Source organism: Drosophila sechellia, chromosome 2L, assembly GCF_004382195.2.
Source record: "Drosophila sechellia strain sech25 chromosome 2L, ASM438219v1, whole genome shotgun sequence".
In the NCBI taxonomy this organism is placed as follows: domain Eukaryota; kingdom Metazoa; phylum Arthropoda; class Insecta; order Diptera; family Drosophilidae; genus Drosophila; species Drosophila sechellia.
Window position 1 is genome coordinate 18,309,150 of NC_045949.1, and position 21,583 is coordinate 18,330,732.

At 46.0% G+C, this 21,583-nt stretch overlaps 9 protein-coding genes across 9 annotated transcripts; 5 read left to right on the forward strand and 4 right to left on the reverse strand.

Moving 5' to 3' along the window:
• The first annotated feature begins 88 nt into the window (after positions 1 to 88).
• On the forward strand, positions 89 to 1,197 carry LOC6614575 (protein TIPIN homolog). The gene has a single exon (XM_032714032.1). It carries the CDS (start codon positions 164 to 166, stop codon positions 1,085 to 1,087), a length of 924 nt encoding a protein of 307 aa, XP_032569923.1. The 5' UTR covers positions 89 to 163; the 3' UTR covers positions 1,088 to 1,197.
• An 84-nt stretch (positions 1,198 to 1,281) lies between these two features.
• On the reverse strand, positions 1,282 to 5,812 carry LOC6614576 (protein SERAC1). Its single transcript, XM_002038968.2, has 4 exons — positions 5,438 to 5,812; positions 3,350 to 3,896; positions 2,626 to 3,289; positions 1,282 to 2,561 (listed from the first exon to the last, which is right to left on the reverse strand). The coding sequence occupies exons 1-4, from the start codon at positions 5,506 to 5,508 to the stop codon at positions 1,498 to 1,500; spliced, it is 2,346 nt and encodes a 781-aa protein (XP_002039004.1). The 5' UTR covers positions 5,509 to 5,812; the 3' UTR covers positions 1,282 to 1,497.
• A 302-nt stretch (positions 5,813 to 6,114) lies between these two features.
• LOC6614577 (RUS1 family protein C16orf58 homolog) lies at positions 6,115 to 8,953 on the forward strand. Its single transcript, XM_002038969.2, has 4 exons — positions 6,115 to 6,589; positions 6,938 to 7,728; positions 7,793 to 8,126; positions 8,196 to 8,953. Exons 1-4 carry the CDS (start codon positions 6,523 to 6,525, stop codon positions 8,255 to 8,257), a joined length of 1,254 nt encoding a protein of 417 aa, XP_002039005.1. The 5' UTR covers positions 6,115 to 6,522; the 3' UTR covers positions 8,258 to 8,953.
• Positions 8,954 to 9,054: 101 nt separating this feature from the next.
• Positions 9,055 to 11,045, forward strand: LOC6614578 (H/ACA ribonucleoprotein complex non-core subunit NAF1). The gene is made up of 2 exons (XM_032714030.1): positions 9,055 to 9,314; positions 9,374 to 11,045. Exons 1-2 carry the CDS (start codon positions 9,173 to 9,175, stop codon positions 10,984 to 10,986), a joined length of 1,755 nt encoding a protein of 584 aa, XP_032569921.1. The 5' UTR covers positions 9,055 to 9,172; the 3' UTR covers positions 10,987 to 11,045.
• LOC6614579 (protein phosphatase 1F) lies at positions 10,996 to 13,493 on the reverse strand. Its single transcript, XM_032714031.1, has one exon. It carries the CDS (start codon positions 13,308 to 13,310, stop codon positions 12,024 to 12,026), a length of 1,287 nt encoding a protein of 428 aa, XP_032569922.1. The 5' UTR covers positions 13,311 to 13,493; the 3' UTR covers positions 10,996 to 12,023.
• A 352-nt stretch (positions 13,494 to 13,845) lies between these two features.
• On the forward strand, positions 13,846 to 14,851 carry LOC6614581 (RWD domain-containing protein 4). Its single transcript, XM_002038973.2, has 3 exons — positions 13,846 to 14,045; positions 14,116 to 14,225; positions 14,298 to 14,851. The coding sequence occupies exons 1-3, from the start codon at positions 13,938 to 13,940 to the stop codon at positions 14,722 to 14,724; spliced, it is 645 nt and encodes a 214-aa protein (XP_002039009.1). The 5' UTR covers positions 13,846 to 13,937; the 3' UTR covers positions 14,725 to 14,851.
• Positions 14,852 to 14,949: 98 nt separating this feature from the next.
• On the reverse strand, positions 14,950 to 16,035 carry LOC6614582 (PRA1 family protein 3). The gene has a single exon (XM_002038974.2). It carries the CDS (start codon positions 15,757 to 15,759, stop codon positions 15,136 to 15,138), a length of 624 nt encoding a protein of 207 aa, XP_002039010.1. The 5' UTR covers positions 15,760 to 16,035; the 3' UTR covers positions 14,950 to 15,135.
• Positions 16,036 to 16,405: 370 nt separating this feature from the next.
• On the reverse strand, positions 16,406 to 19,085 carry LOC6614583 (FAS-associated factor 2). Its single transcript, XM_002038975.2, has 3 exons — positions 18,460 to 19,085; positions 17,166 to 18,230; positions 16,406 to 17,108 (listed from the first exon to the last, which is right to left on the reverse strand). Exons 1-3 carry the CDS (start codon positions 18,580 to 18,582, stop codon positions 16,902 to 16,904), a joined length of 1,395 nt encoding a protein of 464 aa, XP_002039011.1. The 5' UTR covers positions 18,583 to 19,085; the 3' UTR covers positions 16,406 to 16,901.
• Positions 19,086 to 19,212: 127 nt separating this feature from the next.
• On the forward strand, positions 19,213 to 21,485 carry LOC6614584. Its single transcript, XM_002038976.2, has 4 exons — positions 19,213 to 19,489; positions 19,549 to 19,843; positions 19,919 to 20,763; positions 20,820 to 21,485. The coding sequence occupies exons 1-4, from the start codon at positions 19,300 to 19,302 to the stop codon at positions 21,431 to 21,433; spliced, it is 1,944 nt and encodes a 647-aa protein (XP_002039012.1). The 5' UTR covers positions 19,213 to 19,299; the 3' UTR covers positions 21,434 to 21,485.
• Positions 21,486 to 21,583: the final 98 nt, after the last annotated feature.

Below are 21,583 nucleotides of genomic sequence, written 5' to 3' on the forward strand. Positions count from 1 at the left end.
ATGTAATCGGAAAATTAAAAGAACAAAGAGCTGTTCAGTTGGCAGCCCCCTGTGGCTTATGCAAGCGTCTCCTGTGAATGGTAGATAGAGAAGAAGAAGAAAAATTGGCGGCAAAATTTTGTTAGATTGTTTATTTGGTATTTAAGTTTTGGCCACTAGTTCCATGGCATCACTGTTCGGAGATGATGGTGTGGATGACCTATTCAATGACAACATTCCGACGGACCCGGATCAGCTGCCCAGCGATGGCGAAGGCGAAAAGCTGTTTGCGGACGACGAGGACAACGGCGAAGAACCTGGTAGCCAGGATGGTCAGATAGTGGAGCCTAAGAAGCGAGCTGTACGAAATCCCCGACCGCGACTCACTGTGGAAACACTTCGAGGTCCTCGTGGCATCCAGACCATCGAAGATTATTTTAAGGATATCAAATTCAAGGGCAAGGGTTACGAGAAAACCGATCTCGACGAGGTGCTCCGCCGCCTGCAACACTGGGGCCATCGTATGTATCCCACTTACACCTTTGACGATGTGCTTAACAATATCGAACGGCTGGGCAAGAAGAAACCCCTCCAAGTGCACATGGCGCGATATCGACTCGGGCAGCTGGAGCAGATGCGCGCCCACGAAGTGGAAGCTCTGGAGGAGGCGCAAGATGAGCAACAGGAAGGTGCCGGCGAGGAACCCTTTGATGAGTTCGACGCCCTGCTAGGTGAACAGATTGCCATGTCCAGACTGGCGCCTCGCAGCCCGCACCAAAGGAAAACGCCCACTGCTTCCAGTAACAGCACGCTGGTTACTCCCTCATTCTCCCGCGGCAATGCTGTGATGTCCACGCCGTACTCCGGTGTGAATGCGACCTTCGACGGAACTGGAGCTCCTGTGGCTCCGGCCTTCGATCGAAATGGAGCTCCGTTGGCATCGATGGACATCAGCGACTATGGTCAGCCGCTGCCTCCCTCACAGCCTCCCACACCGGCGGCAAAGAAATTATCCAACGAACAGATGGCCAGAATTGCGGAAAACCGCAGACTGGCGCAGGAGCGACTTAAGGCCAAGCAGCAGCAGGAGAACGCAAGTAAAAGATAGTGTATGGCGAACTATTTATGATATAAGAACGCATATTTTTAAAAGGATAATTTATAAAAATAAATGAATAAGCTACCTTGAAAGTTAAGCGACGGTACATAATTTCTAAATTGATTTTTCTATACTTCGATCGGTGATGAATATCGGGACTTGCTCGCTTTAAATATACCCTTAATCTTATTAATACCACTCGCTTTAGTGTTACACATGTATATTTATTAAAACATTTTATTCTGAGACCGAGAATAATAAGTTAGGATTCGGGTGTAAAAAACTATATGGAGTGCTAGAGTATTTACAAAGTGTAATGGTCATGATGGTGAGGGCTCGTGTAGAAAATACTTCACAAGTCTTTAAAGACTAGTCGGGATACTATTAAGGTACTGGTGTTTAGTGGGACTTAGCCCATCCTAAGTGCTAAATCTGAGCGCGACTCTGGGGAGCGATTCGAACAGACCCTTGGCTCCCTTCAGCAGAGCAGCCACGATCTTGACAAGCACAACATCTTGACTCGAAGTGCTTTGTGACTGGCCATCCTGATCCTTGGGATCTGATCGTTCCTTAATGGCCTCGCGGATTACGTGCAATAATCTCTGATACAGAAACGATTGCCGGTAAATGGGCTTGGAGAGACTCAAGTGATCATCCTTCAGCAGATAGAAGTCCCCGAAATCTATCTTAGAGGACTCTTCAGTGACAATGCGCAGTGGGAACTTGAACGAGGTTAACATGGTGGGGGATCCTTCAGCTACACTGACCACCTTTACATGGCGCAGGAACGTGTGCAAGCACCCCATAAAGCGGCGGTGCATCTCCAGCAGCTTCGGCGAGTTCTCTTCCATCTCCTTGACCTCAATCGATGGAGACAGGATCATCTGCATGTGCTGCTTCCACTTGGCAATTGGTGAGCCCCGGTGTGGGGTTCCCAAAAATACAATGCCTTTAGTATTTTTGGCCAGCTGTTGGACCTTCGGCTCTTGGGAGTCCAGGGATTTCAGCAGTATCAGCTTGGTCAGCAGGCCGCCCATGGAATGTCCTATCCACACGATCGGACGGTCGTTGCCCACATCGGACGCTGAGATCCTGTCGAGCAGTGTGTTAGCTCTCACATCAATGTGACCCTGACCCTTTTCACACGGACAGTATTTTGTAAAATTGGCAGACCACTCTGTGACTGCTGATGTGTAATCTATGCCGAGAATTCTGGAATCTGGATAATCATCTGGCAGCCATTCCATGGGCCAGCAGTTGGTGTACTCCTCACTTGTGTCCTGGTTCCGCCATTCGCTCCCGCACACACTAAATTTTCCCTCGCACTCTTCGTTGGCATTTAGGGGAACATCGGGGTGGACCACTTCCCAATCCGAGTCCAACTCGGCTTCGTTTCTCAGTGTTTCCACGAACTCCTTGGTGGCAGCATCGCTAATGTTCAGACGCTGTTCCTCCACTTTTTTGCTAGCTTTCAAGACAGGATCTAGAGTTGGAAATAAATTGTGAATTAGTCAAAAACCAATTGTAATATGAGTACTGTCATTTACCTTTAATTGTTTCTGTCTTTTGGTTGCTATTGACATTTTTGACCGCCTCGCCGGGTTTTTGTTTGCCTCCATTAAGTCTCTTCTGCTCGCCCACCAGAAATACGTCGTCTGTTTCGCTGGTGTAGAAGGCGTTTTTTCCGTAGAGACCCAGCTCAGTGGGCTTCCTATCTCGCTGACGCCAGGTGATAAAAACACCTCCCAGCAATCCGTGGACGAAAACAATGTCTGCCTTTGGCTTCCTGCGGGTGCGAACTCGCGGATGCAGGGGATAGACATTTGGTGGATACGTGCACTGGTTCGGATCGTCGTGATCCAGATTGGCCATAGTCTTAGCCGAGATCACCTGCAGGCGGAGATCGGGACATTGTTGCCACTCGGCCAGAGCGCCCACCCAGCCGGACGTAAAGAAATGTTCCACGGCATCGGACACCAGGGACATATTGGCCAACACTTTGCACAGAGTCGATAAGGTCTCGTTGTCGTCGTTAAATATCTTTCGTAGCTCCATGAGATGCACGAGGCCTCCATCCCTCATAAGTCTGGCGGAGACCTCGGGATCCTTTGTGATGTGGTGCAGGAACGAGATGATTTCTTTCAGTAAGTCCGTGTCGGCTGTGGAAAGAACTATTGTCTGCTCCTGGGTCAAGTATTCGTGAATGTCCTCCTGCAGGAAAACAAGATTGATTTTGTATCATGCAAAATGTGGTTATTAGGTTCAGCTTACAATGGGATCCTGTTCGGGAAAGTATTTGCTAAAGAAGTGGTCTACGCATGCCATGGGTCGCAGGCGGGCCAGCATCACGTGGAGTTCCGAGAGGAGCATCTTGGGATTCTTGATGCACCCACGTCGGGGAACGGGCATGAACCAGCGCGTGTCGGCATTGCAACGGGCCAAGGAGACAGCCGTGCGAGCATCGCAGATTTGGGCAAGATGACGGAAGTCCCAGTCTTTCAAGTGATCCATGCAGATGAGCTGCTGGACCGCCTTGAGCCGTTCCGGCTGGCTGCCAGTTTGGGCGATATTGAGCAGTCGCCAGGCCACCGAGTGCTTAGCCGCCTTCCACCATTTCCCAATCGGGTTGATGATCACGCTGATCCACTTCTTCTCGTCCTCCTCCTTCTGCTTTAGCTTTCGCATGGACTCGCGGTAGATGTGGTACTTGATGTAGATGTACTCGGCACGCCGTTTGTCCGGCTCCGGCGATTTCTTGTCCACATATTGGGAAAGGAACCGGCGGACCTGGGGCGACTCGTACAGCAAGAAACCAGCACTGAAAAAAAAGTAATACTATATATTTTAAATATTCTGTTATGGTTTACAATATTGTTCTACTCGTTTTCTTATATAACAAATAAGTTTTAATATTTCCATATAAACATTTCAACTTTTATAAATCTTCGAATCAATAATTTAGAAAGTGAACCCATTTGATTTAAGTTCTTGATTTCTTATCACTCTTAACTTCCGTTTGATTGTTTTTATTTTTTTTAGATTATTTTGACCTTAAATAACAACAACACCTTTAGCTGCCAACTATTTGTTATTGAGATAAACGCGAGATAAACAACAACAAAAGTGAAATCAAAGACTAGTTTGTTTATTTATAAAAAGTGGGCGCGTCACCTCGGATTGCAAAAAACAACTACCTACTTATCCCATTCTTCGTATTTGAAAACACGCGCCAAGTGCAAAATTACAAAACAAACAATAAGAATAGAACTATTATCACTTCTGATAAGCGGAACTATAAATTCGCGGGGGGCACTAACATTAAAAACTGCGCACTTCAATGGCGCCATGCTAGTTTTGGTATCTGTTTTTTTTTTTTTCAGTGTTTCTTTTTTTTGTGGGGGCCTTGAACAGCTGTGAACGCACACGCTGAAGAAGAAGAAGTAGAGGCGAGCCAAAAACAATAACACAAACAAACTTCACCAGCTTGCTATCTCACTTTTACAAAATCGTACGTTATGTTTTGATCGTGTTTCGCCGAGAAAAAAAAAAAGAGTCTGTATATGAACCGCATGATTAACACCACGAAAATACCCTTTGAAACGTAAAAATACAGTTTATGAAAATAGGTTTTGTCAGCTCTAACTGGACTTAAGTCTAGTAAAATGTCTGATAAATTATGGTTATTTGCTAGAGTGAAATGAGATCAATTTATAACTGTAATTTTAAGGTCAAGTGCAATTCTTAATTAAAATGCTATCAACATATTATCAACTTCCACTTAAAGTCACCCCACTGAAAACCCTTTTTTTGTAACCAGTTTTCCGCTAATGCATGATTATTCACCGCGCCATTTGCTGTAAACAAAAGACGTCACCGGTGCGACAACACCCATTTAGTATAGGGAATGCGGAAAACAAGATCAGTTGTTGTTGTTGTTTACCCGATATTTGCATATAGTATGCACAGATCGTACGACTGATCGGTGCCATGTGGCGCCATGTAAAATGGGGCAAAAATAAATAAAAACGTGTGCATACGAGCCCCCTAAAACGTAGTAAGCCCTGTAAAAGTTGTGAGTCATCGGGATGTTTGTTTCTAAATTCCCTATTTTCACGGCAAACAAAGAAAATTTTTTATACGAAATTATAGTCTTTTTAGTAGGTCAATTTAATAAGATTTGGACATTGATTAGTTAAAAACACTAGTCAATACTAAGCGAATTATTACATTTTTTAATTAAAAATTGACGAGCATGTAAACGGAGCCACATCTTATCTTCTGTGTACTGCGACCTGTAGCAGCTGCTTGAGAAATGGGTTTGTTGTGGTTTTCTCGGTTGACATGGCGTGAATTACTTACGCAGTAATGAGGCCAACTCCCAATAACTTCGGATGACGGCGCAGCTTGGTCTTGAGATCCTCCAATGACATTGCCTGCTTTCTGATGGTTTTGTTCCAAGTGTTTCTTTGTTTTTCAGTGTAACACTAGGCACACACACCAACGGGATTCACTCTGCAGTCGACTGCCAAAAGTTTGCTCAGTTCTTCACACTTTAAATTTAGACGATTGTATCACACACACTGGCCCCTGCAAATGATAGCAATAGGGACTGTTTAGCTTTGTGGCTGTCACTGGGACTGCTTATAGTTTGTTTTGTTGCTTGCTTTTGCTTGTCTGCTGAGCTGTTATTGCTGGCGAATTTATCAGGACTTTCGTTTTTATAAACTAGCCGTTGGTGTGACCGTCCGCGCCTGTCAGCTGTTGCCATTCGCAGCGAGACAATTGCAGCTGATGGAATACAGATGTGGGTGGTGGGAAGCTCATGGGCAGGTGTATGTGACGTTGCTGAGGGGTCGACTTAGCACGAATTATTTTCACTAGAATATTTTCATTTTTCTAAACAAACACTGGTTAGATTAACTGTCCATTTCACACAACGCTGACAAACTGTAATTTTGCAGAATTTAAATCAAATATTTAGTATGACCGAATATGGCATGGTGAAAATAATCCAGCATTCACCGCGAAACGCACCCATTGCACAGCTGACTGATAAGACAATCGGAAGGGGAGAATTTCATTTTGGGATATATTTATTTTGGGCCACAATAAGTTGCTAGCATTTGATTGAAGCAGCTCCAGCTCCATTGGCTTGTTTGTAAAATGCCCTAGAGTTCGCTTCCCAACGCCGTGTTCATTGGTTCGTTCGAGTTCAGTTGCGCTAGCCGCTAGTTCGATGGCTTTTCGCGGACTACCCGCCTGAGACAGACAGCCAAGGTAACTGACTAAGAAGCGCTGGTTGCGGGTGCTAGTGGAGCCAGGAGGGTGAAGCTTTGCTGCTGGAGCCACTGAAAAGCAGACAGCCCAGCCAGTCCCGGATAGGCCATAAGTCATAATTTCCAGACGACGCACAACTACCAAAGAGCCAGACACGCACAGCAAAGATGAAAATCCATTTTCGGGAGCAGTATGGAAGGAAGGGGGAGGAAATCCTCTATGTGACGCCAGCAGGTGAGCAAATCGATCAAACCAACAAGCCAAAACATGGCAGGCGAAAATTCAGTAGCCGTACTGGCACTACGAAACTTGGGGAAACACCATTGGAACTGTTCAAGCTTAAAATTCTAACATTTAATAATCTTGTTTATTATTATTATTTTTGTTTGGAATTATGGCGTTTTACTTGCATTACCCTATCTTTTTATAGCATATCGACTTTTAAGACAAGCTTTTGTTCATTGACATTGTTTCTCTTTGCTTTGTTATTAATTTATTTAGGTAAATGTGTATGAATATATTCTGAAACGATTAGGTTGGCGGTATATATACTTAATTACTAGTTTGTCATCCCAACTCCAGATCAGAGCAACATTGTGCGTGTGCCGCTGCGTGGGGATAAGCTGGTCATCCAGGAAAAGTTCCTGCTGTTTCGCGTGCTGCAGAAGGTCTTCCTGCCCAAGGGCTATCCGGATAGTGTGAGTGAGGACTATGCGGCATACCAGATCTGGGACACGGCTCAGGCATTCTGTAGCACCATCTGCGGCACCCTGTGCACACACGCCATCTTGAAGGGCATCGGCGTTGGCAGCGAGAACATCAATGCCTTTTCCGCAACAGCAACTTGGATCTTGAAGGAGGGCAGTGGTCACGTGGGTCGCATAGTGTTCGCATGGTGGCAGGGCTCCCAGTTGGATGTGGACTCAAAGAAATGGCGCCTGCGTGCGGATTTTCTGAACGATCTGGCCATGGGCATCGAGATCTACGTGCTTCCCAAGTATCCGCATTTAAGCACCCAAATCCTGTGCTGCTCGACCCTGCTGAAGGCGATTGTGGGCGTTGCCGGAGGTGCCACTAGATCGGCATTGACCCAGCATCATGCCTTGAGGGGCAACCTGGCGGATGTGGCATCCAAGGACAGTTCGCAGGAGACGTGCGTGAATCTGGTGGCCTCCTTTGTGGGCCTGTATCTCCTCTCCCTGATCAAGAGTCAGGCGGTCCTGTACACCATATTCTACGTGGTGGTCAGCCTGCATCTGTATGCCAATCTGAAAGCGGTACGGGCGGTATGCTTACGAAGCTTTAACGAGTCGCGCTATTTGATCGCCCTCGAGGAGTTTTTCAGGTCGTCAAGGATGCTCAGTCCGCAGCAGGTTGGTACATCGTTGATCTTGTCGAAAAATATGGTTTTGTTCAGCTTTGGCTTATTTTTTCTAGGTGAACGCCATGGAGCGGGTGACTGTTGGCCAAACGGTTTCTGTGTCACTGAACATAAAGCTCGGACTGAGCGTTAAAAATCTGATTGACGAGTACAAGAGCAGCAGTGTTATTGAGAACATAGTGTCCTCCTTCGATCCCCACGAGCACTTCATCATCGCACAGACCAAAAAGTGTCTGGGTGTATATCTGCACTTTGAAACGCGCCCGCAAGATGTGCTGAAGGCGTACTTCTTTGCGGTGTCCTATTTGCAGGACAGGAATCAGATTAAGGAGAAATACTGGGACATACAGACGAAGTGGCAGGAGTTTTTGGCGCTGGCGCAGCAAGAGGGTAGGGATAATATGAATCCATTTGTACTATTTGTGCTATAGCCCTAAATAATTTTTCTATGTATTATAGGTTGGCTAATCCATCAGCATTTGCTGCTGGTGGACGAATACCGCTTGGACTGGAAGGTGTAGGAGGATGGTGACTTTGATTGCTTTTGATTTTGACCTTAGTTGCTTGCTTTGACCTGAAGAATTGATTTCATTGGACTTCATTATCATTCTCACATATCTCACATGGCTACCATAGAGCGAAAACATTGATATTAACTAAGTGCTATTGATATTTACCTAGAATTAGCTTTGTGAATCTCGTTCGCACTTGAACATCTTCCAACTAACTCTGCCTTAGCACAAAGTAATGTTTGTAACCGATATTTGATAAGCTAATTTAGCCCTGCTTTTACCCATGAATTTATCGGAAGACATTGTTTCAATTACTAGCTGCTACTAGGACTAAAGGAGACACAAAAGAAAATCAAGAATCTATTTTGTAAGGACTTATTGTAAGTATGCACTTCGATATTTCGAGAGCATACAATACATTTTTAGATTTTAGTCATGAAGAATCTCACAACGAACTACGGAAAACCAGTTTCAATTGCATTCTGAGCAAAAAGTGTACAAAGTTTTAAGCTTTTTTTTAATGCTAAATGTGCAATAGTAAGTTAATTATTAGCTTCGAATATCTACGAAATAAGTTGGCGTCCATTTTTGCTTAACTAAAATGCTTTTCAATGAATGCAATACATGAATTGTGTGCATACCGTCTCACCACGCAAACGATTTTAACAAAACAAATAAAAGTAAAAAATTTTAAGGAAAAAATTACACATGCGTTTTTAAGAATTTAAAATTTTTGAAAGCGGCATATACCTTTGCCATTCGTAACGATTCGATGTATTTTCTTTACTGTGACTGTGAATGTTATTTTAGGAAGAAGAAGACAACACGTGCGGGCATTCAACGTGTTTATTCCCAGTTGATATTCGTTTACCTGCGATTTCAACTTGATTAAGGAATCATCTAACTATTTAAAGTTAAATAAGTATGGAAAGTGAGCAGCCAACGGCTGTAAAGGCTCCGGCTCCAATTGAAGAGCCGCAATCCAATGAAACAGCTGTTGAATTGGGGAAACATAGCGCCTTGGAAGCAGACTTATCAACAGATAAGGTGCAATCAGCGACTACAGGTAATCTTATGAGCTTTCTATGCTATTAGTTCAATAATATACTTGGAATTTTAATGCAGAAACTACGAATGCAGTAGAAGAACCAATAGAAATGGAGCAGCAGGTGGAGAATGAACTGGTAAATGAGTCAACACAAGCCATAACATCGACCACAACCCAGGAAAAGGCTGCGGATTCAGTGAATAATCTTGCACAGGAGCAACAGAGTATGGGAATGGAGTGCGAAACTTCATCAAATCTCGTTGTCCAGGGAAGTCGCGGAAAAAAACAAGATCCCCCTCAGGAAATGGATTGTGAAACGTCTGGTCAATCGGAAGCCACTCCTTTAACATCGGATGAATCCAAAAAAGTTGCCTCTGACGCGTCTGCCACTGTGACCGCACCTCAAGTTCATCCCGCTCCAGAGGTTAATTCAAGTCCTCAAGCAAGTGGCCTCAGTCTGTTGGCTGCCTACAGCTCTGATGACTCCGATGAGGAAAAAGTGCAGAACGGCGACAACGATGTGATTGAAGTTCCAGTTACAGACCCCGCCTCCTCCACCACCGCATATCGTCCAGTTGTAGCTGTTAGCTCGGACGACGAGAGCTCAAAGAGCAGCAGCAGCAGCAGTGACTCAGACTCCGATTCCGAAGGAGAGTACCTCACCGTACTTCGCAAGAAGATTGACAAAAGGATCAACACCGTGGATTGCGATGAGGATGACGAGGACTTCGATGAAGATGGTGCTACAGGAGATCGGTCTCGTCGTCGCCAGCCCCCGAAAGTACGAGGAGAAATGCTCCTTGATGACCTTCCACCCATCCACCAGCTAGAGATTACTGTACCCGAGGATGAATGCGTTGAACTGGGCAAGGTTCAGTCCATCGTCGATCAGCTTGTTTTGGTTTCCGTGCTGCCGAATTCCATGCTATTCGATCTCGACACCGTTTTGTTCCTGGAGAAGGGTCGCAAGGTCCTGGGCGAAGTGTTCGATGTGTTGGGTCAAGTGTCGGATCCACTGTACTGCGTTCGATTCAACAGTAACCAACAGATCCTCGATAGGGGCATCAAAATTGGCGACGTAGTGTACTGCGCTCCCAAAACCGAACACACTCAATTTGTGATCCTCTCCAAGCTGATGCAAGTTCGAGGATCGGATGCTTCGTGGGAGCACGATGTAGAACCACCAGCCCGCTACGTAGATCACTCGGATGATGAAGAGGAAAGAGAAGCCAGGGCAGAGCAGCGAAAGCGCCGCCAAAGGGATCGCACAAACTCCACAGATTCCGTGGACACGGTAACCTCGGTGGCCACGACAGCCACTCAGGCTTCTTCAGTGGTTCCTCCTCCTCGTCAGCGCGGACGTCGTGGGCAACGAGAGAGTTTCCGCCAGAGCCAGCGACCCTCCATCAACCAGAACAACCAAAATCAGCCACGGGACGAACAGTACAACTACCATCCAAGCTACAATCCGGGCAGCTGGCACTCCAACTACTACCAGAACTATCACCAGGCAGCAGCTAACTTTAACATGGCTCAGCAGCATCCTGGCATGCCGTTCCCAGTGCCCAACTATGGCTACGGAATGCCCTACGCCATGCCGCCGCCCATGTACCCACACATGTACCCGCCACCACCACCCTTTGCTCCTCCTCCGCCGAACAACCGGTCACATCAGCCGCCACCCAGCTAGAGATAGGTATGACAATTCAGTGAATTACTTTTATTATTCCAATAAAAAATCTTCATCAATTTGCGTGTGTGTTAAAAATGTGTTCTGGGTTGTTCGATAAAATGCATGAAAGGTTCGTTGGATTTGTATAAAAAGGTACTTAATCTGTTTAGGATCATTAAATACGTTAACGGGTGTAAATATATATACGCGTTTAACTACGATACATGTATACCTGGCTAACTGGCTACCTGGCTTGGCTTATTATCGTACAGCAGGAAGCACTAAGCGGCCGAAAACAACTTCAATGTGTATAAATATGCTTGCTGGCTAATCTAAAATATATGCAAACATGTTTATGTGCGTACTTGTGCACTTTTTCTATATACTATTGGGGCTAACAACAGTTGCCTTAAGCCGAGACTTGGATGTAACTTGTTAAAATTTCGTTCAACTGCTGAGCAACCACAAAATATTTTGATTGAGCTTATTCGAGCAACCAAACATGTGGACCGGGATGGGGTCATCCATTTCCAGGACCACGTAGGCACGTGAGAATGTGACAATAAGGGTAGGAGCACTCTGAACAGCTCCAAGCTATTTACATTACAACAATAACGTAAAGTAAACGAAACAACAATGTGTCGGTCTGGGTTAATTTTCGTTGATGACTAATGTGCACATGTGCATAGGTTCGGAAAGTAATCTTTGGGCATATTATTAGTTTTTAATTAGGCAAGGATTTGGGTTCTATCATCTTGTAATACCTTATTTTCGTTGTATCACATTAAACGATTGCGTACGTTCAATAATCTTTTAGAAAATGGAATATTTCTCCTATATTCCCACAATATACATGCCAATATCAAGTGTATATTGCGTTCTTGAATTGATTAAAAATATTTGGCACTTTTCTTTTTCGAATACGTAAAATTTGATATGATTTTTTAAGATTACTTTTCGCTACTAAGACTTTTAAGTTGCTTCGAATTTGTACAAAATTAACCCATCCCAAGGCGGGTAACAATATAAAAAATTCGCTCCTCGGACCTAAACTTTTAAAGATGTTCGATCTGGTGTCGCGGTTTGAGCAAAACCACCACCGCTGTTATGTTGTCCTGGGAATCCCGCTCCTTGGCAGCCTCTATCAGCAGTTTGGGAATGTCGTCCAACTTCATTGTGGTATCCGCTAGGGAATCGTAAACGGTTTCGATTATGAGCGACTCGGGCACATGATCCCACAGGCCATCGGTACCTAGTACGAGAAAGTCGTGAGCCTCATTTAACTGCACATCCACGAAGTCCGGCTCTGCGATCACTGCCTCCAGGCTGTAGTCGCCAATGGAGCGAGCCACGTTCAGTATGCCATTTACACGCCACTGCCCCTGGGCGTGGAGCACTGTTCCACCGGCTGTTTCTATTCTCTTGCGCTCATCCGGATTCTCTGGCTTGTGCGGTTTCACCAGCTGCAATTGAGTCCGCTTGCCCACGAGAAGGGCCTTGGAATCGCCCACCCAAGCGATATAAAGCTGATCCTTTGTGATCAAGGCACACACGCTGGTTGTGCCGCTGGTGATCTTCTTCTGGGTGAAACGCTCGTCGGCCAACAAAAATGCCGACTCGAAGGCATTGCGATAAAAGTCTGGGGAGAGTGCAGCAGGATCTGAATTTGCTTTAAGCTGATCGGCCAGCAGTTGTGGAAGTTGGCTGGTTGCATAGGTGGCGGATAAAGAGCCAGAGTGACCATCAAAGACGCCAAAAAAACGGGTGGTCTTGTCCGGCAACTCGAACATTTCACCAAATCGATCCAGGCAAACACAGCGATCCTCCATTTTGCGGGGTTTGTTCTTTACAGCGGCAGATGTGTGCAGGGGTTCTTTCTGCTGGTGGCACTCGCAGTTTTCCGTCGCCGCCTCATCAGCGAAGTCCTTGAGGCGATCCACCTCCGAGTTGTCGGTGAGTTTTAGGATGTACTTCTCAAACTCACTGGCCACGAACTTCTGCAGCTTGAGAAGATCGTACTGTGGCGGACCCTCCACGGTGACTTCACACTCCTTGGCAAAGCACAGATCCCGCTCCAGCTGCTGTGTGCTTCGATGGAGTAGCTTAATCCGGAACTGCGCCGGACATCCTCGAGTCTCCAGTTGTTTCCAAATCGCTGAGACCAATTCGGCATGACGCTCCTCGCCGGACACTTTGTATGTCTCATTGGACGTACGGGTTACACAACTCCGGCTGACCACCTCCTCGCTTACGGCTGCTGCCTTCTCCGCCGTACTGGCCAGAAATCGCTTAAATTCCACCAGGTGCGCACATTCCGATGCGGGAATCGCATCTGACGACATACTTGTCAAGGGTCGCGTGTACCCCAGTTCCTGTTGCCGCTGCTAGTGGCGCCGCGCGATCATGAGTTAATCAATGCTAATTGTTGCTCAACGATGATTCACGCGCGCACTGTGCATTTTATGAGTTTTTATGTTGTTATTGTTTGCGTTCTTCTATGTTGTTCTGCTGCGAACTGAACTGTACTGGCTCGATAACTTTGCTCTGCCTATCGAAAAGGATTCGGGATATTCCCACCTACGAAGATTGGTTACCCTTCATCATCGGTTTCATATTACGTTGAATTTCTCTTTTATCTTCTTTAAATTTTGATTGAAAACCTTTAACTGCATCATCAAATATTTGGAAACACTAAAAAAAACTACAGAGCTATTTAAAATTAATAGAATATAAATATAAACATAATATCCTGTCCGATAAATAAAAAAACATATATTTATTTTAAGGCCGCATGCGAAAGTGGAAACAAGCTATAACTGATTTAAAATGGAACGACCACACATCCACCGGTGGCCAGCTGATTGTTTCTGTTGCTTTTGTTTTTGTTACAAAATCACTTATGATTTTTGTGTTGTTTTAACAAAAAATGTTAAAATCTTAAACAGTAAAGATAATCTACACAATTTACCATGAGCACGCCACTGGAACAGCAAACGGAAGAACGGGAGGCATTGCAGTCAATATACGAGGGCGACACGAACTTCAAGGAAATAGATAGCGTCACATTTCAGTACAAAGTAAGCCGCCACATGGATACAAAAATGCACACAAATATGTTAATTTTGAATTTAATAAATGAACTTTTAGTATGGCGAAGAGGATAACTACAAGTCCTTTTTGGTCGAGCTCAAGTGGGGCGAAAATTACCCCGATGAAGCGCCAGCGATCAACATGAACGCGTTTTACAATAGGAATCTGTAAGTGCATCGGTATGCCCTGGGATATTGGACAATGCTTAGCTCTAAAGACGACGCTTTCCTTTTCAACAGACTGCCAGCTGTCAAGGAAGGGATCCAAACGGCTCTGAGTACGGAAGCGGACCAATGGCTGGGCTGTGGCATGACATATACTCTATTCGAATGCCTTAAGGACAATCTGGAGCAACTAACCGCAGAGCAACCCGAATCCGCTCCCACGGTAGCGTTAGTGGATGATGGCGTGGGTGCTCTAAAGATCTCCGATCCCAATGCCGATGCGGAGTCCAAGAAGAAGGAGCCCAAGAAGGAGCACTTGACTAAGGCGCAAAAGCGCCGTCAGTGGGAGAGAACCGATCACAAAGGAGACCGGGAACGTGGCTGGGATTGGGTGGACCTCGTCAAGCATTTATCGCAGACGGGTGGCAAAAACGATGACGCTCTCACTGCCGCCGAAATCGCAGCGTCCAACGCTCCAGCTCTTCATCCCCTGAACAACTAAAATGCCTACCAACTAAAAATAGGAGTAAAAACATCGAGGAAACCTCAAATTGAAATCAAAAGCCAATACCGTTTTTATGTGATAGAATAAATGCGAGTGACTGCATGCGCGGCTATCATAAAATCTATTTACGCTACTAACTATTAAAGGTTGCAACTTTTGATTTGGGTGCGAGGATTGGCCCTTATAAGATTAGATTACCTTTAGAGGAGCAACACAGCGAAATTCCTGGGAAAACTTTATTGACATTTGTAATATTTGCGTTACATGATGGCTGCATAAAATCATAGTTTAATACAAAAGTAAAAATAAAAATCGATTATAATACCGGGATTTGCTTAGCAAGGATCAACATTGACAAGGATAACTAGCGATAAAAACGATCATTCAAACTGTGTCAAACGGGTCAGTCTAATTAAAGACGCCTTCGGCCCGGACATTTAGGGCATCCAGAAAGGAGCCCATGGGAGTGGAGGGAGCAAAGCTCTCGATGCTGTTGGTCAGCTTGTTCTTGATGTTTCGCAATCGCAAGGAGGCGTGGATGAAGGTCAGCGAAATAGGCAGCAACACGGTGAAAATCGTCAAGAGCACTGCGCTCAGCAGGTGCAGAAGGAGATAACCTCCGAGCAGAGCTCCAGCCAGTATGTACCACTTCTGTTGGGCATTCTGCTCCGCTGCATTGGCATTTCCGCCGGTCAGACGACTAGCGATGAAGTTCTTCTTCGACTTTCCGCTGAAGAACTGCCAGATAACGCCTATGATCAAAGCCTGCACCAGCAGACCAGTAATAATCTTTGAAGGATTGCAGAAAATCATCAAAGCGTAGATGGTAAGGAAGAGCAAAAAGTAATTTGTTTGGTAGTAGAGCAGGTTCTTCACCACTCGGTTGCCCCACTTCTCAAAATCCTTGAGATTGGGCAGTTGGAATCGGGCCGATCCCAGGATGAAGTCATCGAGGGTTCGCAGAGGCGGCAACTGAAGATTGCCGGACAAGGCGGCGGCTGCATCGCCCACGGAAGTGGAGGGCGTTGTCATGGTCTTCGGGTTATTGCGGATGTCCTGCTGACTCTTGTCTTGCTGAAAGAGCTTCTGATAGCTCGGTTGACGTAGGCTCCGTGCGACGTTGCGAACCTCCTCTACGTTGAGCAGATTAGAAGTCAACTGCCGAATTTTCGGCCGCAAGCCAGTGGTTGCTGATTTTGCCCTTTTCCCGGGCAGCAGACGCGTCCTCTCGTCGTCGGTGAACCAGTTGTTATTGTCCTCTTGCTCACTATTATCCTCCAATCCTCGGAATTCCAGCGTATATGCAGATTTTCACACGACTCCGTCGTGACTTTCGTGCTGACTAACAAGCAATGACTATGGGGTTCTGGAGGTGGGCTCGTGACTGCTGCCGTGAGTACACAAGAAGGAATTGTATACACTCGTCGCACAATTTAACTTTACCCATTTTAATCATTCGCTAGCAATGAAATTGTAAAATTAATTATTAAATTAATTAAATATTAGGCATTAAGTGCGTGAGTCGTAATAGTCCATCACCATGAGCTATCGATAGGTACAAATGGCGTTGCCATACCAAAAATTAAAAAATATATATTTTAAACTTAAATTTGGTTTTTCTTTTGATATTCAGTAAACTTACAAGAAGCCCATATTATAGAAAAGCACTTGTTTGGTGTTTTAAAGTAATGTCTGTATAACTATATTTTTATGATCAACTGTCCCGAACTTGTGTATTTGAACGTTCTCACTTAAAATGATTATTATAACTTCAATTTGACCACATTCAAATTGAATTCAAACTCTGTCAAATAACAAGAATGTGGCTCTATTTTCCGTTAAACAGACGGAAGTATAAGTACAGCTAACATAACAACGCATCTTAAATAAAAAGAACTAAATTGTGGTTCACGGAAATTATTCTGGAAACGATTTTTACTGATGTGTGAATGTTTGAGAAACAGGTTGGTTGGTGGTGTTGGGCAGATTAGAGAATCAACCTAAACATTATTAAACAAATATTAATATTAATGTTCATGATTAAATTAGAAATAGTTTCTCGTTTATCCTCCGACTTGGACGTTGACTACGACTACTTAAAACTTGGTTCAAGTTTTGGTAATGCGTTGCTGCTGGTAACACGATGATGCTTTCATTTGGTAAGTGGTGCTTGGTTACGCTTCCAGATCGTTAACGAACAGCACCTCGCGGTTCTTGAGTCCCACGTCCTGAAGGCTTTTGGTCAGCGTATCCTTGGCTGTGCCTGCTTCCCCAGCCTCATCCAAATTCGCTTTCGAGAAGAGCACGCGCTTTGGGAAATTCGTTGTGATCTCGAACTCATCCGGCGAATCGGGATGGCAGAAGAGATAGTGATAAACGTCCTGCAAAAATATTAGAAAATCAATCCAAAATTAGCAGTTTAAATTTGTGTAACTCACAAGCACCGAATCCGTCTGGTTAAATCGGCGCTCTAGGCGTGTTCCACTGGGCAGCTTGAATACAACTGCGATGGCGTCGACAGCATCCACTGCCGGCTCGGATGGCACCAGAGTGGCCAGCTCGATCTTTTGCCGGGCAATCTCCTCCTTGCGAAGCTCGACATCGCGTCGAGCTTGTTCCACAGCCTCCTCCGCCTGCCGGACGGCATCTCGCTCCCTTTGGCGCTGACGCTCCTTCTCCTCGTCCGCAAGCAAACTCTGTTCATAGGCCTCGTCCTGCTGTCTTCTTAAAGTCTGTGTAAAATTCCGCTCCAAGCGATCTGCACGCGCTTGACTCAGCCACACCTCGTTGGCGTTCGTCACCGACTGGAGGCGACGGAGCAGCTCTTCGGGCGTGCAATCCCCCTCGAAGCGTCCGACGATCATCATGCGATTTGCTCGAAGGCTGATCATCACCATTATTGGATAGCTGCGCACCGTGATCGACTGCATAACCCGGTAGCCCTCCGGCGTGGCTACGTCGCATCCCCATAACAGAGTGTGTGTGTTAATGTAGTCAATGACCGATCTTGACGACAGTGTGTTGCGGCAGAACGATTCCACATCTGGGTTCTTGGTGGGATCCTTGTGCAGGTAAACGATTAGAAAGCGCAGCTCCTGCTTAGCATCGTTCAGGGCCTGGGCATATGTGCCCTGATAGAAGACCGGGTGCTCGGGATACCTTTCGTAGTATTCCCTAATAAACTTCATCACATCGCCCAGTGGATCTGTCACCAAGCGGGCTTCGTTTCCGCCGCCCAGGTTCACAAACGCACTGATGATGCTCGTCACCGTGGAATAGAAGTATTGAAATACGAAGTTAATCACGTATCCAAGAATGCCGGTGAAGCTGCGGGGAACGGGGCCACTGGGCACCCGGCTAACCGTCCTTCCGCCAGGCATGTTGGCGGAAAACACCTGCTGCAGGAAGCGGTCGTTAACGACAGCGGGCGCTCGGACATCTGTGGAGGCGGCGAACATAGTGGGACGGCCCTCGCGGATATTTAGCTGCTCCTGGAAGGCCACCTACAAATTTAGATATGACAAATGGTAAATAAGCTGGTATTTCCTATTGCAGGGCGAATATGGCCCATTGAAAAAAAAAAGAAATATAAAAATAATTTCGTATAAAATGATTACTATCTTTAGTCGTTGGTAGTAGTATTTTTCCAGCCACCACTGTATGAAGGACTGGCGTCTTACGTGTCCCTGTTATTCTGACATTCACTGTGTGGGCATATAAACATTTGCATACCTCGAGATCCCATTGGTGTCTGATTAGGACGTCGCGACAGACGTTCATGTCCTCGATGCCGGTGAGATCCTGGAACTGGAGCACCTTCTCCGTCTGTTCGTTGGTCAGTCCATCAGCTTCCATATTTCCTGCAGTTGAAGGCCTCCGTTCCCAGTTGACGTTGTTGTTGGCTTCTACGCAGTGCGTGCGTATGTGTGTGTGTTTGTGTGGGTGCCAATGGGCCGTGACTGTCTCTGTGGTGTTGTTTTTGTTGTAAGCTGGCCTTTGTCCAGTGGCTCAGCCGCTGCGGCGAGGGACGGGGGATGAGAACCGTGGGCACTAAATGATTCTACTGGTCGCCAGGAATCATTTCAACGCACGCCAAATTGCCGCACTACAAGGTGTTTAACATTTCTTGGCAATTTATTTCTTTTCCGCAGGTGATTGCTTGCTCTTCTTCTTGCCTTTCTGCCAATGATCCGATGAATTTAGTTGTGAATGACTAGTGTGACCGCGCAGGCCGAAGTGTTCTCACTGCGAACTCCAGCGGTCACAGCAGCTGCTATTAGCGCACTAACAATTTGAGTTCGCTTATTAAAAAAATATTTTTCTTATTTATTTGATCTCTATGCCTGACGCTGTAAAACACAGAACTGATTAAAAGCAATATTGACATTTATTTGAAAGGTGTCAGATGAAGACAAGGAGTAGTGGAATCAGCCTATTTGTCTAACATCACTTGGTGAATCGACGGAAGAGCTTTGGAATTTTCAGGTAATAAAGCGGCGGGCACATTCTTTTATCAATCCGGACAATAGCACTCAGATTTGAATTGGGTAATAACTGAAGAAATAGATCAAAATGTATGTGATTTCCACGTCTAAGAAAACCGTGCTCTCCGACTTCGCGGATCTGGAAACAAAGTCTGAGTATGTGCACCAGAATGCAGAGCCCACGGACTTTCAGTTCAACGGCCAGCGCCGCGTCTTCGTGGAGGTGGATAAAATGGCGGGCTTGGCCGTGATGCGAATAAAGGAGAAGGATGGCAAGAGTAAGAGAGAGTTGCCGATCCCCAAATACCACGAATGTAAACAACTTCCCATATCACAGCGCCCGAGATTCAACGAGTCCGTAAGCTCACCATCGACAATGCCTTCTGTGTGGCGTGCGCCAAACAATCCCTGGAAGAGATCGCCGTGGGCCAGAGCGGTTGTGTTAAGCTATACAACTTCCGGACGGCACAGCTCATCCACCGTTTTCCGGCAGACCCGCAAAGGAGTACTGTCCTCTACATGGACTACAACAATACGGACGAGTATATAGCCGCCGTGCGCGATGGCGGGGACATCAGTATCTTGGGCACCAAGACCAAGCAGAAGACCAACACCTTCACCATAGATGGCGAGTAAGTAAAAGACCTAATAACATAGGCATCTTAGAACAAGATTGCATTAACCTTTCGCTATCCTGTTAATATCAGCTCTACTCTTGTGCGCTTTCATCCGAGCAAACGCTTCCATTTGTCAATCGCTTCCTATAAAGGAGCCGTGACCGTCTATGATGTGCAGGGAATGCGGAAGATTTTCCATGCCAGCGAAGCACACAGTGCTCCCTGCCGGGACATCAGTATGTGCGCATCCCAGCCGGCGGTGCTGGTCAGCGTGGGCTACGATTGCAAGATAAACATCTTCGACATTAGACGAAATCGTGCTCAGGCATCCACGGATCGCCTGACCTACTCGCATCCACTATCGACGGTGTCGCTGAGTGAATGTGGCACTTACCTTTGTGCTGGAAACCTTAAGGGCGAATTGATAGCCTATGATATGAGGAGTACGAAGGCTCCGCTGACCGTGAGGAGTGTTCATGATGCGGCTGTGACACGTGTAGCCTTTGTGCCCGTGCCAAGTGTGGATAGCCAGCAGAACGGTAGCCTCAACAGCTCCGAAAATGCAACTGGTTTGACGGCCGAAGCTCCTCGTGTAGAGCGCGGGCCCAGCGATGAGTTGCGTAAATCGATTGCCGCTAATTTGTTGAGCACCCAAAACCATCATCTGACCAGTCTGGGTTACGGCGTGTCAACACCTACCATAGTTCGCCGGGATTCCTTTTGCGAGTTCCTGGATGCCCAAGGTCCGAGGGCTGTGGATCGCATGTCGACCCGCTTGGGCGCCTCTTACAGAGATAGTTTTGACTGGGAGACGCTCAACCGAAAACCGCAACCTAATGAAACTGCCAACCGTCAAAGTCTTTGTCCTCCAGTGGCATCTGGCCCCACCTCGGTGGATAACTCAGTTAACAGCTCTACCACGGAGTCACTGCAACGCAAGTTACTGTAGAGATTATTTTTTTTTTAGTTTTAATAAGCTTATTATTTGCAGAGACCTTAAGCGGCCCACTTAAAGATCGGAGCAACATTTCCGGAGATGGAAAGCTGATGAAGATCGCCGAGACGGACGAGCTCTGCGAGGAGCAGTCTGCCAACATTTCCGTAGCCAGCAGCACAGGAGGCGGCAGCGACAAAGAGAATCCCCCGCCGGTAGACGCAGAAATGAAACGACGTCTGCGCCTACTTTCGGCCAGTCGAAACAGTACCCCGCACCATACTAACATCACACCACAATCCTCAAATCCTCTCTTGAAGCCTCAGCAGTTGCTGGCCAAATCGTCAAGCGGACTTTCCGCCCAAATGGATGCAGATTGGCGCAAGGAATTCAGCGAGCTAAGAGATTTTGTAGACCAGCGCTGCGGGAAGGTGGAGCGGGAACTGGAGTATGTTACCTTCTCTAATCAGCGGCTACTGGCTAATAAGATGACCAAATACATGGACAAGCAGGCGGAAAACACAAGGGAGATCCGGGACGCCCTAGCTTTACTACTTCAAGGAGATAGCTTCATGCGCGAGTTCTCGCGCCTAAAAAATGAAAACGAAATGTTAAAGGCCAAATTGAAGTTCTACCTGGAGCAGGAGCAAACGGAATCATGCGGAGAGTAAAATGAGCGGAAGACATGTTAATAATTAATTGAAACATTGTTATTATTATATTTAATTTATTGTTATTTTCAACTATTAGTAACATTTTTCAAAATAGGTTTTGGCGTCTCATGAATCTTATGAAAATTTTAATTCGTTAATCGATACATT

Bases quoted from the DNA above. Each gene is read 5' to 3' on its own strand.
- LOC6614575 (XM_032714032.1), top strand. From the start codon at position 164: ATGGCATCACTGTTCGGAGATGATGGTGTGGATGACCTATTCAATGAC.
- LOC6614576 (XM_002038968.2), bottom strand. From the start codon at position 5,508: ATGTCATTGGAGGATCTCAAGACCAAGCTGCGCCGTCATCCGAAGTTA. The intron at 3,290-3,349 runs GTAAGCTGAACC...GTTTTCCTGCAG, and splicing joins TTCCCGAACAGGATCCCATT to GAGGACATTCACGAATACTT. The intron at 2,562-2,625 runs GTAAATGACAGT...TTCCAACTCTAG, and splicing joins AAAGACAGAAACAATTAAAG to ATCCTGTCTTGAAAGCTAGC.
- LOC6614577 (XM_002038969.2), top strand. From the start codon at position 6,523: ATGAAAATCCATTTTCGGGAGCAGTATGGAAGGAAGGGGGAGGAAATC. The intron at 6,590-6,937 runs GTGAGCAAATCG...TCCCAACTCCAG, and splicing joins CCTCTATGTGACGCCAGCAG to ATCAGAGCAACATTGTGCGT. The intron at 8,127-8,195 runs GTAGGGATAATA...TATGTATTATAG, and splicing joins GGCGCTGGCGCAGCAAGAGG to GTTGGCTAATCCATCAGCAT.
- LOC6614578 (XM_032714030.1), top strand. From the start codon at position 9,173: ATGGAAAGTGAGCAGCCAACGGCTGTAAAGGCTCCGGCTCCAATTGAA. The intron at 9,315-9,373 runs GTAATCTTATGA...ATTTTAATGCAG, and splicing joins GGTGCAATCAGCGACTACAG to AAACTACGAATGCAGTAGAA.
- LOC6614579 (XM_032714031.1), bottom strand. From the start codon at position 13,310: ATGTCGTCAGATGCGATTCCCGCATCGGAATGTGCGCACCTGGTGGAA.
- LOC6614581 (XM_002038973.2), top strand. From the start codon at position 13,938: ATGAGCACGCCACTGGAACAGCAAACGGAAGAACGGGAGGCATTGCAG. The intron at 14,046-14,115 runs GTAAGCCGCCAC...ATGAACTTTTAG, and splicing joins GCGTCACATTTCAGTACAAA to TATGGCGAAGAGGATAACTA. The intron at 14,226-14,297 runs GTAAGTGCATCG...CCTTTTCAACAG, and splicing joins GCGTTTTACAATAGGAATCT to ACTGCCAGCTGTCAAGGAAG.
- LOC6614582 (XM_002038974.2), bottom strand. From the start codon at position 15,759: ATGACAACGCCCTCCACTTCCGTGGGCGATGCAGCCGCCGCCTTGTCC.
- LOC6614583 (XM_002038975.2), bottom strand. From the start codon at position 18,582: ATGGAAGCTGATGGACTGACCAACGAACAGACGGAGAAGGTGCTCCAG. The intron at 18,231-18,459 runs GTATGCAAATGT...CTAAATTTGTAG, and splicing joins GACACCAATGGGATCTCGAG to GTGGCCTTCCAGGAGCAGCT. The intron at 17,109-17,165 runs GTGAGTTACACA...ATATTTTTGCAG, and splicing joins ACCAGACGGATTCGGTGCTT to GACGTTTATCACTATCTCTT.
- LOC6614584 (XM_002038976.2), top strand. From the start codon at position 19,300: ATGTATGTGATTTCCACGTCTAAGAAAACCGTGCTCTCCGACTTCGCG. The intron at 19,490-19,548 runs GTAAGAGAGAGT...CCCATATCACAG, and splicing joins AAAGGAGAAGGATGGCAAGA to CGCCCGAGATTCAACGAGTC. The intron at 20,764-20,819 runs GCAAGTTACTGT...TATTATTTGCAG, and splicing joins TACCACGGAGTCACTGCAAC to AGACCTTAAGCGGCCCACTT.